This window comes from Oryzias latipes, chromosome 15 (genome assembly GCF_053564925.1).
Source record: "Oryzias latipes strain Hd-rR chromosome 15, Olatipes_Hd-rR_3.1".
Lineage (NCBI taxonomy): Eukaryota > Metazoa > Chordata > Actinopteri > Beloniformes > Adrianichthyidae > Oryzias > Oryzias latipes.
The window spans coordinates 11340585-11356896 of NC_136251.1; the positions used below are offsets into that span (position 1 = coordinate 11340585).

Consider the following 16312-nt stretch of genomic DNA (forward strand, 5'->3'; position numbering starts at 1 on the left):
GAGGATGTCTTTATGTACTTGACATGCACATGCATTAACCCAGGGTTACCAAGTCGGGCGTAATTACGCCAACTCATATCCGGTCTTTTGGAACCGACATACACCGAGTAAGCAAGTTCAGGCGGATTTCAGCCAGAGTTCAGGCTTAAAGTCAGGCTAGTTTAAACATTCTTCCTGGAATACCCCCCTGGTTGTGTTCAGAGCATAAGTTGCTATGGCAACTTGACATATCCTGAAACACACCTCCATTTCTGGAACCGAAAGCTGAGGTTATCAACTTCCTTAGCCTCAAACTTACTGTGAGAGCTAGCATAACCTGCTTTTTGGAATACCACCCTGGAATACCCCCCCTGTACTGCTGCTGCAACAAGGAAATTTCCCCATCGTCGGACTAATAAAGGAATATCTTATCTTATCTGTCTTACGGCATGATAGTTTGAAAATAAAAATAAAATGTAGAAGTATTTATTTACCTCAAATATCTCTTCAAATATACTCCACAGTCTCTTCCAAAACATTTTACATTTTTATCACATTAATAATATTTTCAAATGAAAATTGTATTGTGATTTCATTGTTTGTTTGTTTTGAAACAGCCATGTTTGTCATGGAGCCTCTGTCAGTTCTCCTCCCCTCTGTTTTCTGCCTCTAAAGATTGGAACCAGCTGTGGACACTCACTTCATCAACTCACCGCCTTCTCAAGGAGATCCAGCCCAGTATTCATTGCTAGAAGATAGTCTTCTTCAGTTTCGCAAAGATTTTCCCCCATCAACAGCTCTAGCAAATTTCGCCATGCTAAACGTTTGACGTTTGCTGGTTGGACCAACACATATCTTCTAAATGTGCTTTTATTACTGTTATGATTATTACTAAGGGCGTGCTCGCTCATAATTTTTTAAATCTGTGCGGTCAGTGCTTTTTTTCTTGGCTGTAAGGACCCGGAAAAAGCGTTAGCATTAGGCTAATACGTGCTAAAAACATTAGCCGTGGAGGGACTTAAAACTCAGTGCGAGTGCCACATTGAGCATCTTGGATGTAAATGTGTGGGAATTACATCAGCCTTTATTTTGTTCTGGACACTACTGGAAACACAAATTTATATGATGGTTTAGAGTTTCTCAGGTCTGCGTAGCAGCTTTCCTCCTTTGAAGCTGCCCGTGACTAGCTTTGTCTCCGGGCTAGTGGGCCGGGTTTAGCTCCGACCGAAGACAAAGCTAGTCCGATGGAGAAGCTTCAAACCCAGACTCCATCCGAGCCCTAGCTGGTGCATCCGGCTACAGACAGCGGGGCTTCCGAAGGAGGCTGTGGTCCCAAACTCCAGACCGCATTAGGCGGAAATGCTGCTTTGAAGTCCTGAGAAGCTGTGTACAATCATCAGAAGTGCACAACCTTCACAAAGCTTCTCCCCTGCCGCTAACACAGGGCCATATGCCTTGCCGCGTTGCTTAGTATATGTCTTTGTCTCTTAGCAGCCGGACAGACGGAGACAGCACCCACGTCATCGCCCCGTCTCCCCTCTGGAAATGCTGAGTCAAATTAATATATATGACAATTTTCGCAGAGTGGATTTGAAAATAAAAATGCATTTCTCTCATTCTCATCTTTTTCGACGTCAACACAGAGGTGGCCTTAACTGTGTGTCTGTGTTTCACCCATGAAAACAAACAAAATCTGAACTTTTACAAAGATACATATAAAGATATTCTGCATATAAAATGAAAGCATCTATGACGATCACCGCTAGATCATTGGAGAAAGTGTGTGTTTGTGTATTAGCCTGGAGGCGGTGCTGGCAGCTGGAAGGGGCTCACTTGTCTATTTCACAATGTGAGATCAAAATACAGCTTTGGGGTTGTCTTTTATGAGGAATAAACATTATAATGCACTTAAAAGCTTTCATGCTATAGGCTCTTTAAGGTGGTGTTATTGCCTCAGAAATGTTTTTCTCAAATCCATATTTTTTCCAGATGTTGATCTACCATCTAGAAAGGTTTGAGGGCTTGAATTGTACAACAAAACCTATTGGAATGCAAATGATTAACATCAAACAAAGCAAAGAAATGTTACACTGCTTTGTAACATTGAGATATGGCCAGTGATTATTGCTTGGGGATCACATCACTGTTTTATATTTATAACAACAATTTCTCCCAAATCTCTAAACTATCTCTATTTTTCCTTGACCGCAAAGTTCTCTCCATCAAAACCCTGATTTAAATTTGAACCTGAGGGATTTTTGGTCTACACATTTGGTCCGCTGAAAGTGAACCAGAGTTCGTTTCCCCCAATAATCCGGAACAAATTTTCCGTCTGAAAACAATCAAGCAGACTCTGATCCAGGACCAGAAACTGCTCTCTGACCCATTTTTGGAGGTGGTCTCAGACTGAGCTTAAATAAGTAGTAGTAATAGTCTGAAAATAATCCATCCTCGGAGCAGAACAACTGAACCAAAACGGACACTGTTGCCGGTGGTCACGTGATCTAAACACAGTCACAATGTAGCAACAGATGAGCCACGGACAAATATAAAGCAATGATTGGCTTTTTATCTAACAGAAAAAAGGGTCCAACTCCTTAACACTTCTAACGGGCTTTTCTGTGTCTCGGTGCTGCTGTGATGTTACCCTAAAAGGTACCTTGTACTTCCTTAATGGAATTTTACTTAAAAAAATGCCATAACACCACGACGATGAGACACAGCAACCTATTGAAATGTTGTTGGACGAATTCAAGCTCATTAAAACATTTTTTAATGTGACACACATTGCTTTTTACTGTTTCTAAAATTGATCAAATTGGTGATTTTCAAAATTTTGTATTTCAATAAAGGAGACAGTAAAGGTACTTTATTGGTTCCTGATCTACAATCTTTATTACCCCACTCTAAAGACCCTCCACAGAAGTAAGTGAGTTTTGGAATGTAACCATACAGTACTGTTCTGGACTGTGATTTGTCCCCCTCTTGCTGTTGGATTGCTCCCCCTACTGGGTCAGTTTGTTATTACCTCCTTGTGATGTCAACAGAGCATGACACTGAATTTTTATTTGGGTGTAAAAGACCGCCACTTTATTTTGCTTTTCATTCACATTTTTTTCCATCTTTATTGAACATAATGTCAAAGCACAAAACACACAATAGAACATCAGCCGCAATAACTAATGTTATCATTCCAAACTTATTCAATAAGCCTGACACTGAAAGTGGTTTGCTTACACTCAGGTATCACCACATGACCACAATGGGATGTGAAATCACCATCCAGTCTCATCCACATTTCCAAATTATTGTGTAGACTTTAGAAATGCTATTTAGGTTGATTGTTTATTTTAATAATTATTTGTGTTGTAAAAATTAGGATTGGAAATTTTTTGCTGCTTTCATTTGTTTAAACTCTAAATTATATTTCTGAAGGATAATAATTATTGTATGTATTCATCTGTTTATAGTTTTATTTAACTACCAGTTTAATAAAAGGAAGTGTTTGCAGGAGTTTGCTGAGGAACAAAAGATGCTTGGCAAATGTGAGAGAATTGAGGAAGACCTGAAGAATGAACAATCTTCTAATGTCAAGAATGTTGAGTTTCATTTTTGACCCTCATCCATGTCTCATAATTCAGTTTGGAATTTTGTGAATTTGTGCAGCCATTGCGCAAAGAAAAGAGGGATTTCAGTGCTTGTTCACAGCAGCAGTTTCTTCACATCCACCTTTTAAGTTTCATGGGTCTGCTCAACGCACTAGATGGCAGCATCACACTATTGAACGCACACCTGCATTTATAAGTGCAAGAGAAACAGGAGTGCTCGTAAAACATGTTCAATGCTCAAAATGCATGTGGTCAATTAAACAGCAAAAACAATATGTATTTTTATCTGACTCCAGTGAAGTCTGTGTCTCACCAGCCATAAAGTTCACTGCATGATTCTGCTCAAATCAGTTTCTGCAGAAATCTGTCAAACAGATTTGATTTTCCAAATTACAGACTTGATTGTTTATTATATTTGTGAACATGCTACATTTCTGCTCACTGCACAGTGTTTGCTATGTGACTGGCTCAAAGACCTATTTATCTAAGACTGAAATGGTCAAGCTTGACCGTTATAGATGCAGCTTCTCACTTTCTCTTTGGTCTTTACGTTCTTTATGTTTGTGTCAATGTGATACTACATTTTCTGTCTGTTTTTGTCTCATGGCTCCATGTTCTGACGATGATTTTTTTTTTGTCCTCTGACCCAAAGTTGCGGTTGTTACCTTTAAAAATTCCATTTCTGGCCGAGCAGTTTTCATGGTTTTCTCCACAGCCACACAAATGCAAGTTGTTGATCATTTTGCATCGTTACTTTTGTGGGATGCTTTTAAAATAATGATTTAAAAATGTGGCTTAGTTGTAACAAATGTTTAATTCAAATTTGAAATGATCATCTATGAGTTAATTTTCCCCTATGTATTAGATGTTCAGCTGATTGTTCTATGCGGATGTATGGATTTACCACATTTGGGTTGATGTGTTTGACTTCTGTTTTTTTTGTATCAGGAAGTCTGACTTACAACTGAAGGCAGCAACTCACTGCTGATAAGCAACACTGAAGGCAACTACTGCCTGCTGTCAGTCATTTACCTTCCAGCTCTTCCTAAACATCATCTGTGTTTCTCAGGGGACTTTTGACATGAGACTTTACACACAAATGGGAAGCAACTGGATTCAATTATTTGTAGCTTTGATTGTTCTTCAGGTAAGATTTTGTGATAGATTTTTTTATTTTCTAACATTATGTTGTGAGATTTGTCTGCTTCTTGTAAGAAAACTTTAATTTCTCCATCATGCAGTATGTCAGTTTAGGCTTTTCTATGGTATTTTATAGTGGAAAGGTTGTATTGAATCCGTCATAAATGGCATTTAAAAAAACTAATAAGTTGTAAGTGTAAAACAAATATCACAATAATTTCTTTCTCGTTATACATTTTTTGCTGTGGGTCTTTCCTCACACTCATTCACCCTCGTTTTCCCCGCTCACCTGTTTGATGTCTTATATTACTGAATCTATCCTTAAGGTGTTGAATGTGGGGTTTTAATTAAGTTTGTGGAAGTTTTAATAGTTTTAATAGTTTCAATAGTGTTTTTGGCCCCCCATTTCCTCTCAATCTCAGCATAATCTAGCAGAATACAATTCCATTTCAAAGTGACTCATTTGAAATTAATAATTTTTGTTTTGTAGTAAAATGTTGCATTTGTTTAGCAGAACTGTCATATTTAAAGAACCTCCTCAAATCTGAGGCATTATGTTGTGTTGTGACCCTTCTGGGCCACCGTACATTACAGAGCGAGGAGGAAGCCACAACTACAATGATAAATATTGTGATCACACTAATTTAGTCAATGTATCTGTAAAGTTTCTTAACTTGGTTGCCTGCAGTGATGTTTTCAGTCCAGCAGGAGTCAGTATTGAGTGACACAGTATCAACACACTATCAACATAGTTTGGGCAATGTGCCAAAACGATTCGAGGCCTCATCTATCCATCACTATCTACCAAAAAATTTTCTAAAATTTGTAAACTTGGCAGAATTACTCATTTTTCTTCTGGGATTATTATTCACTACCAAGATTTTACAATACGGAAAACTGTTTTGAAAGGAATGAAGCCTAAAAAAATCATGTTCAATTAGCAATGTGGGAATTTCAAATTGTGAGTTTCTTTTTAACCTAAACAGGATGTTACTTTTCTGTAGATGGCAGTTGTGTCGTCTGTAGAGGAGTCACCATGTAAACCTGGATTTGACTCAGATTTGATATTCAAAGTGAACAAGAAGCATCTGAAACAAAGCACAAGACTGGGCAAAGGTATGTTGAGTTCATCAAACAGTTACTGCTTCATGCTTCCTGAATGTGGTTGTGCTCATCTGTTATGCCCCTTTTTATGTCTAGGGCAGTGTTTTTCAACCTTTCTTGAGCCACGGCACACTTTAACCTTGACAAAAATCTCGCGGCACACCAGCACCCAAAGAAAAAAAAAGCAGAAACTCATAGTCTGTATTGATCTACAGCCCCCCCCCCCCGCACGCGCACGCGCAATCTCACATGCATTTTTGTGATAATTGTGGTGGCAGAAAAAGCAGGAAGTTGCAGATGTTTTTTCTAAAAGATGAAATAAAAGTTTAGTTAGAAAGTATAAAAACTGTTTGATTTGTGTTTGTTGTGGCTTCAAGACGTTTAACAAGGACGACTCATTGTACGCTTTAACCCAATGCATCATGGGAGATGTAGTGTGAAAACTGCCTAAAAATGGCAGACAGACTCGCGTCTTTCAGCTTCATTGTTTTGTTCATTTGTTCCACGGTCTGATACCGGATTCTGTGGAAAGCTACACCGCTAAACACGAGCTTTAGCTGGTATTTTTGTTGGAACTGAGAGACTTTTTGAGCTAAATTGGAACAAGGAAGTTAAGACTTTAACCACTTCTGATTGGTCAGACTGCTGACATGTGATTAAGCCTTCAAGAATGATTGGCGGAGACAGTTAAAGGGGCGGGACTTTGCCGCAAAAAGCTAAATTCGCAGCGAAATCGCGGTACCGTCATTCTTATCAAACTGTCTTTAATAGAATTAAATAAACACAAAGAAAATAATTTTCTGATCTTTTATATTCCTAACAGTGTTTTATCAGGGCCTGTTTGGATGAACACAGAGCTGAAATCCTGGAGATGGGAAATGTTTTTTGATCAGTTAATGAGGGCAATTTCCCACGGCACACTTGACCATCTCCCACGGCACACTAGTGTGCCATGGCACACTGGTTGAAAAACACTGGTCTAGGGGACCAAGAGGAGCATAACATAAAAGTTATGTTTTGCTCCAACTTTAAAGTAATATAAAAAAATACCAAAAGATTTTCTTCATACAAATAATGTATTTACAAAACAACAATAAACAACAATGACTTAATGGTGAAGCAAATGGCTTCAGCATGAACCAAGGCCAAAATAACAAAACCCCACCTAACTGAAATCAGAAATCTAACCAGCAAAAGAAAATGGGAAACAATGACAAACACTGAACATCCTAAGACTAACAAAAAGGATAAAACATATGCAAAAAAATAGCAGTTTACCCCTACAGCTTCACTTAAAAACTAACAAACACCAGACACTACATAGACTACATGGAGTGGGCCTGAACACAAAACCACAAAAACTACAAAACTACATATAACAAATTCAATGATTCATCAGTGAGAGGGATCAGAATCGTATCACTTTGGTTCTTACTTTTCAGCATACATCCCCAGCTGCCATCTTTCTGCGGGCAAAGACAATAGGAGAAGCATAACGGCTGCTGCTCTCTAAAATCACTTGAGATGCTAGCAACTTGTTAATGTATAAAGAGCAGGTTAGGTAGATAAAAATGGAAGACAACAGGTCAGTGGTGAATCAGAATTTATTGAGAGCAGAGATGATTCTAAGATCAGGTTTACAGACCAGCAGGTACGCAGAACTGAATATCAGGGGCATCCAGTTTCAACATTGTGTCAGTGTAAAAACACAATCAGAGGTCTTGTGGTGTGATTTGAACATTGATGGGAATGGCGTGGTGGTCTTACAGCAGCAGGTTTTTAGTGTCACGTCACACCATATTGTGTCTGGAGAAGAAGACGCATCACTTCAACCAATTGGGGACTCAGCTTTGGCCCGTGACAGAAGGTGGAGTCCAAAGCCAACATGAAGGAGATTCTGATAGTTCTACACATGAACTTTAATAAATGTGTCTTATTTGCAACGAGACAATAATAAAAAGACATGGAAATGCGATTACCTATGCTTTTGTAGATCTCTTTAAAATAAATAAACCTGATGTCTCAACATCATCAGTGTCTTTCATGCATTGTAAATCAGATTTACAGATGTACACTCAATGCTTCCATTTAGCTTTGGGACTAAAAACTTTCGATGGTAGCTCCTCCCAAGTCCTCCCAAGTTTGTGAACACATATTTGAACAAGAACTAAAGCAGCAACTTTGACGGCCATCAAAAGAGAGGCAGTGGGACAAATTTGACATGTGAATCGCGTCCGATGTGAATGTAGCTTAACAGTGACATAATGAAAAAAAGGGTTGGCATTACTAATAAGGCTTGAACACCCAAGGTCACCGTCACAAAGACATTAGGATACATTTGGAGGAGTGCCCAAACCCGAATTTGAACTTGGAGCTGATATGAGAAACAAAACACAATCAGTAGTTCGCAAATATATTCAGTTTATCTCGTAAATCTGATTGAAAGAGTCAGGGTCTCACCAGCCACCAACCTCACCACACTTTGCACATCTCTGATGTTGTTCATGTCCAGCTGTTACTCCAGGTTTTTCTTGTAGCTGTTCTTGGCCTGTCCTTTCTTTAATTTAATTTCCCACTAAACTCTGCTCCTCCCCATCCCTTGACTGAAAAGGTATCAAGCAACTTCCATCCAGAAGGTTATGTTATGGTAAGCCCCTCTCCAGCAGGCCAGTCTTACAAATATTTGATGGATGATCACACATTTCCTAAAGTGAGAACAGGGAATAAAAAGGTTTATTGTTTTGTTTTTTCCAGAATCTGCAGAAACTTGACTGACATCAATCTTTATCTTCACAAAAGCAGAAATTAAGAATAAAAATACAGGGCATTAATGTGGATCTGCTTCACCTACATCTGTAGCACTGAATGGTTTGGTGGAGATTAATAATGTGGTAAAAAAAAAGTCTTTAGTGTGGCAACTCTTAAAGGGAGCACCAAGAACTCAAAGGAAAAAGTGTTTGTACTTGATATTTTAATGTATGCTTTGTGTTTTTTATTCATAGTTGGATTCACTGACTGCACCGATCATACAAGGTTTCTCTTCAGCACAGATGACAGTCGCTTTGTGTTAACTACTGATGGAGTATTAACTGTAAGGAACAGTTTTTCCTAAAAGCATCAACGTTTCTTTGATTAATATTTTTGCTTAAACTCACACTTGGTTTTGCCACAAATTGACAAAGTCAAATCTTAGTTGTCATCTTATATTTTAGGTAAAAAGAGCAGTTGATCTTCATGATGGACGGCTGGACTTTTTTGTTCACTCCTTGGACTCACAGGGCAACAAAATGGCTGTTCCTGTCATGGTCCTGCATCATGGACATCACCAAAGCAGAGATGCTGAGCATCACCATGGAGGTCACAGACACCAGAACCATCACAACACCGATGTGGATTCTGACAATACCATAGAGGTAAATTCAAATATGCAACAAATTGAGCCCCGAAAAAAGATTTTACTATATAGAGCTTGATTGTCTAATGACAAGGAGCTCCCTAGATACAAACAGTTTGTCAAATGCCCAACAAGAGAGCAGAACACGTTGGATCACTGCTATACAACAGTCAGCGGGGCTTACAGAGCCGTGGCCCACGCGGCTCTGGGCTTCTTGGACCACGCCCTGATTCACCTCATCCCCGCATACAGACAAAAGCTGAAGCTCTCTAAACCAACAGTGAGGACTTCTAAGATGTGGACCAGCGAGGCTGTGGAGGAGCTTCGCTGTTCGAACACGGTTCCTCCTGAGTCCTGCAGCCGCTAACCCAGAGCGGGGGGACGGCTCGCAGTCTGAATTCTCCCACACATAACAAATCAACAAAACGCACACGTAAAAAAGCATCCTCCCTCCGCTCAGACACAAAGTTATTAATCCAGCTGCTCTGCTCACTCGGGTGCCAGTGGACCAAGTGAGCGTCGGGGGCACGAAGCGCTCCTTCCCCGCATCTCCCTCGTGAGGGGTGTAAGAGAGGCGAGAGCGGAGCGGCGCTTTTCACGGGGCGTCCACAGAGCAGCTGGTCAGTCCCTTATGCGCTCCAAAGCTTTCTCTCAGCGAAACACCGTCTATGCATGACGTAAACCAGAGCAGTAGTGACACACGAGTGGAATGACCTTTTACATGAACAACGATCGGATAAACGATCGGTTTAACCCACCTATCTCGATTGGAAAGAAATTTTGATCCGGACGAGTCTGATCGGGGCAGAGTATTCCGAACTGCGCGTTTACATGACGCATTTTCTTTCCGATCAGGCGTTCATTCCGATTACTTTTGCTCATGTAAACGCGGCTACTGACAGAAGAGGAGGTGCTCAAGCTTTTCCGGAAGCAAAACCCACGGAAGGCTCCTGGCCTGGATGGCATCTCCCCTGCCCAGTAGCGGTTTTAGGCACGGGCCATACGGGCGATCGCCCGGGGCGGAAAAATGACGGAGGGGCGGCGCCAGCGGCTCAGCTCTTGTAAAATACTTTATGCACCACTATTGGTTTACTTATATCACAGAGTTTGTAACAGCCTGAAACCTGGCGGCGCCCCCGCCCCACAGCTGCGCTCCCTCCTGTCTTTGAGAAGTAGACGCAAATGTGTGTGAGAAGGAGAAGGGAGGGGAGCGCGGGGTGAAGAAGGAGAAGGGAGGGGGCGCGGGGTGAAGGGTGCAGGTTGAGAGGTGAGCACGGAGCGCAAAACGCATGCACAAACCTGGCTGGATCTTCTTCCAGGGGGGTAACGGTCGCGGGCCGCGGCTCAGTGCTTGATGAAAAAATAAAAATAAAAATTGCGCCGCCATGTAGCGAATTAGCGCCCCTGGGTGCAGCTGCACGCGCTCCTGCTGGAAATGTTTGACGAACGGGAGGGGGGGGGGGCTGCGGGTATAAAAAAAGTATAAAAAAATCATGCTTTTTTGGTTATTTTTGTGTGAAATGCCCAAATAAAAAATGGGAAAACAAAAAAAATTCTTCACTTAGATGACAGTTGGTTTAGTCGACAGACTTGATACCTATGTCAGGACATTTATGCTAAATGCAGAAACATCTGAAATATGGAGAAAAAAGGTCAAAGCTGGTGCCCAATTTAGAAAGAAAAGAGAAGAAGAGGAGAAAAGAGACAAAGAAAAGGGTATTATCGCATAGCTAGATGCACGTTTTCTAAATTCGAATGCTACCTGCCCTACAACAACAACAACGTTGCAGAGGAAAAATCTCTTGTTTGGTCTATCATGACCAAAACTGAAGTAGGCCCAAATATTGCAAATAACGTCATTTTTAAGATATTTATTCTTAAATGTTTGCTCTGCCTTAACTTGTAACATTAGTTATGATTCGTGTGTCTGTCTGCTCTGCTGTAACACAACGTTTTTGTTGTGTTTTATTGTTGTATATTAGTTCATAATGTTAAATAAGCTTTGATGGTAGCATGCTGCTGCTGCTGCTGCTGCTGCTGCTGCTGCTGCTGCTGCTGTTAGCTTTTCAAAACTCCAGTAGATCAAGTCATACCTGAGGTCACCAATGTCTCAGGAGCAACTCACTAACCTGCTGTTGTTAGTATCAATCATTCAGGGGGGGAACAGATTTCATATGATGACGTTATTGACAAGCTTGCATCAGGAAAGCCACAAAGGTTAGGTTTTAGTTAGTGTTTCTGTTCTTAGTGCTGCAGTTACATTTATTCTAGTGTATTATTAGTGTGATTTGTAGTTTATAATATTTATTTCAGATTATTTGTGTTTGATTAAATATTTCCTAACTGTATTTTCAGTTACAATAAATGGACAAAGTGACTCTATTGGGGGGGGGGCGCCAGAGGAGGGTCTCGCCCGGGGAGTAATTCAGGGTAGAACCGCCACTGCCCCTCTGCCACCCAGAAACACCGTGCAGGTGAACTGGCAGCGGTCTTCACAGACATCTTCAACACCTCCCTGGAGTCCTGCCACGTCCCGGCCTGCTTCAAACTGTCCACCATAGTCCCTATCCCCAAAAAGCCCTGCATAAATGGCCTCAATGACTACAGGCCTGTGGCACTTACGTCTGTAGTCATGAAGTCATTCGAGCGTCTGGTCCTCCCCCACCTCAAATCCTTCACCTCTCTCCTCCTGGACCCTCTACAGTTCGCCTACAGAGCCAACAGGTCTGTAGACGATGCCATCAACCTGGCCCTACACTTCATCCTGCAGCATCTGGACTCCCCGGGAACCCATGCTAGGATCCTGTCATGGACTTCAGCTCTGCATTCAATACCATCCTCCCTTCTCCGCTCCAGGAAAAGCTCCACCAGCTCAACGTGCCTGACTACACCTACAGGTGGATCACTGACTTCCTTATAGACCGGAGGCAGTGTGTGCGGCTGGGAAAGAATATCTCCACCACCCAATCCTCAGCACAGGATCTCCACAGGGCTTTGCATTTTTCCTCTGCTCTTCTCCCTGAATCTTGAATGAAGGAAGTCTGTTTGCACTTTTATCCTGTTGCACTACTGATTTAGACCTTTACAAGGTATCAAGCTAGCTGTTTCTTTTGATGAAAAAGCAAAAATTAGTTTCACCTTTCATTGTGAAAAACTGAAGGAAATCAAAGAACTAATGTTTGTAAAGTAATTCTTGACTTTCCCTACTGTGGAAGTTTGTTCTGGAAACATCAGAAATCAGGTTTAGCTGCATCAAGAGAGAGCATCTGTATTTAACAGAGAGCCTGTTATACAGAGAAAAATACAGAGAATAATAGAGACAGATGGTTTAGCAAAAAGTGACTCTAATGTCCCTACAGGGGACAAATGTCGAATCACTGATTGCACTGGTTTGCATTTGAAAGTGAGGAATTGAAGCTGTTTTAATGCAACGGGGGACTTTTTTTTACTGAATAAGTTCCTTGAGAAGGAAGACTATAGATGAAGTTGTCAATTACTTCACAAATTTTCATCTTTATTTGTGATGCACTTCAGCATTACTGTCTTCAAATATTTTAGTTTTAAACTTCTTGCCTTGTAAATATTCTGTTTTTTGTTTGTTTTAACCGACGCCTAATTTCATTCTGGAAAACATATTTCCAGAATGAAGGACATCCAGATGTGGCCGTCCTTTATTTTCCCAAGTCGAGTAATGGACTGAGGAGGATGAAGAGAGACTGGCACATCCCTCCTATCAATATTCCTGAGAATAGCAATGGACCCTTTCCACTTAAAATGGTTACGGTAGGAAACATCAAAATCTGCTGCAGAACTGCTAATTCTTTTTTTTTTTTTTTTTTGTCTTCAGCTCGGTCAAATCTTTAAACTCACTTTTTTAAAGTCAAATTCAAAAGTTGCAATACCTAAAATATTTGGTGTTAAGCTTTAATGAAAAATCAGCTATTGTCTCATGTTTAATGAGAAATTTCAAACAGATTCGACTCATGTTGTTTGCTAAATAAAAGTTAATGTTGTTGTCGGTGGGTTTTTATTGATTCTTGGTTTGTTCAGATTCGCTCCAGTGAGGACAAAGTTAAGAAGATCCACTACAGTATCACAGGTCCAGGAGCCAATGAAGATCCATTAGGACTCTTTACAATGGACAAAGACACTGGTGATCTGTATGTTAATCAGAGACTTGACAGAGAGAAACAAGCACATTATCCGGTAAGAATGAGATACATTTGTGCCAGGTAATATCTGAGAGATTTTTAGTAAGGCTAAAAAAAAAACATATAAAGAATTAATTTGAATTGATACATTACCAAGGCGGGTACTCACTACGTTAACCCTTGTGCTATCCTAGGCACTTTAACGTTGGGTGTTGGGTCATCTAGACCCACTAGACAGTGGTCTGAACCTTTTTTCTTCAATGATCTTCACTGGTGTCCATGGATTACATGAAATCTTTCCACCTTTATCCACCTTTGTCAAGGTTAGGGAGAACATGTCAAAGTAAGGGTGGGGTCATCTAAGATAGCACAAGGGTTAAGCAAACAACAACAAAAAAGAATGTTCACACAAGAAAACACCACACAAAAGTCCTATTTAACTGAAACAAAAAACTCACCTTTGCAAAACTTTCTTTTAGTCAGCAAACACAAAAAGGAAAAAAAAAACAGAATGCAAAAAAACATTAATTAACCCTAGAGATTTGCCTGTTTTCCTAAAATCCAAGTCCCACAATCAATAATATTTACAGTCCGCTCCTTAGCTGATGTCCACAAATAATAGGATCCATTCGGAAAAAAAAAAACAATTCATCAAAAAATTAAATGAAGTCCCATTCTTCACATGGTATCATGACTTAGAAAAAATATACAAAAACAAAAACAATTAGGGTCGTCACCGCTTCCAGGTGGGCGTCCTTAGGTGCGCTCCTCCTCCCCTCAGGGAAATCCAATCCTCGCCGAAACCGTTCTGACAAGCTGAAGAAACCAAGCGAGGTATCTCCCACTATCCTTCCAAATAAGGCAGGTGACAAAGAGATATACATCTGATGCTGTTGCAGACTTTCCGCATCTGACGCCGGTACGCCCTTTCTCTCCTCGCTCCTTTCATTCAGCTTCTTTCAAAAACTTTTTGGTCTCCTTCCATTGCCATGTCAACCAATCACCAGTCCCTTAGATAGTGACTCCATACATATTAATTACAGGCAGTGTGTTTACAGAATTTTCTTTCATTATTCCTCATTTACCTTTTTTTCTTTTACATCTTGGTCTCCCCTTGAGCAACTGACCATTTAGCCTTTTATTTTCCTTATTTGCCCTTTTCATTTATTCATTTCAACTTATTTCAGTGTGGCAGTGTCACAAACATAAGTGTTATTTGTAATTGTTACATCCATCAAAGAAAAGCACTCATGACTAAAATGTAGAGCCCTGGACATGACATTAAAAACAAGTTAATTTGTTTCCCTTTAAATTAGCATTTTGTGTACGCAACTTAATATTCATATGCACGTTTTAGTGTTTTGTGCGTACAAATTACAAGTATTGATTAAGGAATCAAAAAGTGGATTTCACTTTACTAAGTTGTGCGCATGAGATACTAATTAGTGTGCATGAAATGCTCATTTGATTAAATTTGAGGGGAACAATTTTTTTTTTTCAATGTCGGGTCCAGGGCTTCGTATCTTAGAACCAGTTAAGAAATTGCTATAATTTTAATTTTGCTTGGTTAGATTTGAACAATGTTCTAAATGTAAAAAAGAAGAAAGGGGAACGAGAGGCCAAAAATTATAAGCTGACACTTTATTTAACCCTTGTGCTATCTTAGATGACCCCACCCTTACTTTGACGTGTTCTCCCTACCATGATAAAGGTGGATAAAGGTGGAAAGATTTCATGTAATCCATGGACACCAGTGAAGATCATTGAAGAAAAAAGGTTCAAGGCACTGTCTAGTGCAGTGGTTCCCAAACTGGGGGGGCGCGCGGAGGTATTGCAGGGGGGGGCGCAGTGGAGTTTAGAAACAAAGGATTTGTATGTTTGTGTCAGTGTGGGGGGCTTGAAAATATTCTAATCTTCAGAAAGGGGGCCCTGCAGAAAAAATTTGGGAACCACTGGTCTAGTTGGTCTAGATGACCCAACTCCCAATGTTAAAGTGTGTAGGATAGCACAAGAGTTAAAACAAAAATTTTACTGAAATTGGCTGTTCATCAGCTCAAACGTTTCGGAGCAAAGCACAGACAAACCCCTGTTAAGTCCTAAAAACAAAAACGAAAGGGTCAAAACAAAACACAAAAATTTGTTTTGGCATGCTTCGTGAGACTAAAAGGCTTTTGGGAAGGTTGTGTCAAGTGGTGAAGATGGCTTCATGAAGGGCATCCACTGTCAGGAACTGATGTTCATTTTTGTAAACTTCTCCTACCATCCATCCCCAAATCAGGAGAACATGCAGTTTGATCCAAGACAGTGAGGTTCTTTTCCTGAAAAAAGTCTCTTTGTCAGATGGGTGTTGTGGACTGCAGCATAGTCTTGTTGAAAAACCCAGTCATCACCACACAGACAAGGGTAAATTATGATTCCCTTGCCATGTCCTACCGGGCAATTTTGGGGCATTGATGGAGACGTGGCCTTTGAAGATGCTTTTTGTTTTTCGAAGCCCTTCTCTTGTAAATGCAGTCTGCAAGAGATGCTGTTTGGTCCAGGCTCCAGTCAGCTCCAGTGATGGTCCGAGTCATGGCAGACAGTCCTTTGAATCTTCAGGCTCAGTGCCGGACCGGTCTGGCACTTGATATTTTCATTACATAACCTCATGACTTTTAAATAATTATTTTACTTATTATTTATTTGACAAAAACGTTTTACTGTATTCAACCTCAGAAGCAAAGACACATTGTGAGTGGTCTTGGTTATGCCGCTCAACAATCCTGCCACATTCAAAGACAGTTTTTTAGCCTTTGTCACCAAGAGACTTTGACAGGAGAATTGCTTAGTAAATATCATTGAATGTAAATTATGGCATCAAAAAGCTGTGGTCTGCAACTTTTGATCAGCCAATGACCAGTTCTTTTTATTAATTACTATTTTCAATAAATTGTTCT

General features: G+C 40.4%; 1 protein-coding gene across 2 annotated transcripts in view; it reads left to right on the forward strand.

Annotated features, from left to right (window-relative positions):
* The first annotated feature begins 4567 nt into the window (after nucleotides 1-4567).
* Nucleotides 4568-16312, forward strand: part of LOC101172313 (cadherin-1-like) — a 28156-nt gene continuing 16411 nt past the window's right edge. For both annotated transcript variants that reach the window (XR_002874699.2, XM_023963134.2), the window contains exons 1-6: nucleotides 4568-4734; nucleotides 5732-5843; nucleotides 8834-8922; nucleotides 9044-9244; nucleotides 12868-13008; nucleotides 13276-13431. Coding sequence is in view for 1 of the 2 variants with exons in the window: in XM_023963134.2 (XP_023818902.2) it covers nucleotides 4669-4734; nucleotides 5732-5843; nucleotides 8834-8922; nucleotides 9044-9244; nucleotides 12868-13008; nucleotides 13276-13431 (765 nt within the window). In the remaining variant the exon portion in view is untranslated. The remainder of the gene's footprint in view (nucleotides 4735-5731; nucleotides 5844-8833; nucleotides 8923-9043; nucleotides 9245-12867; nucleotides 13009-13275; nucleotides 13432-16312) is intronic.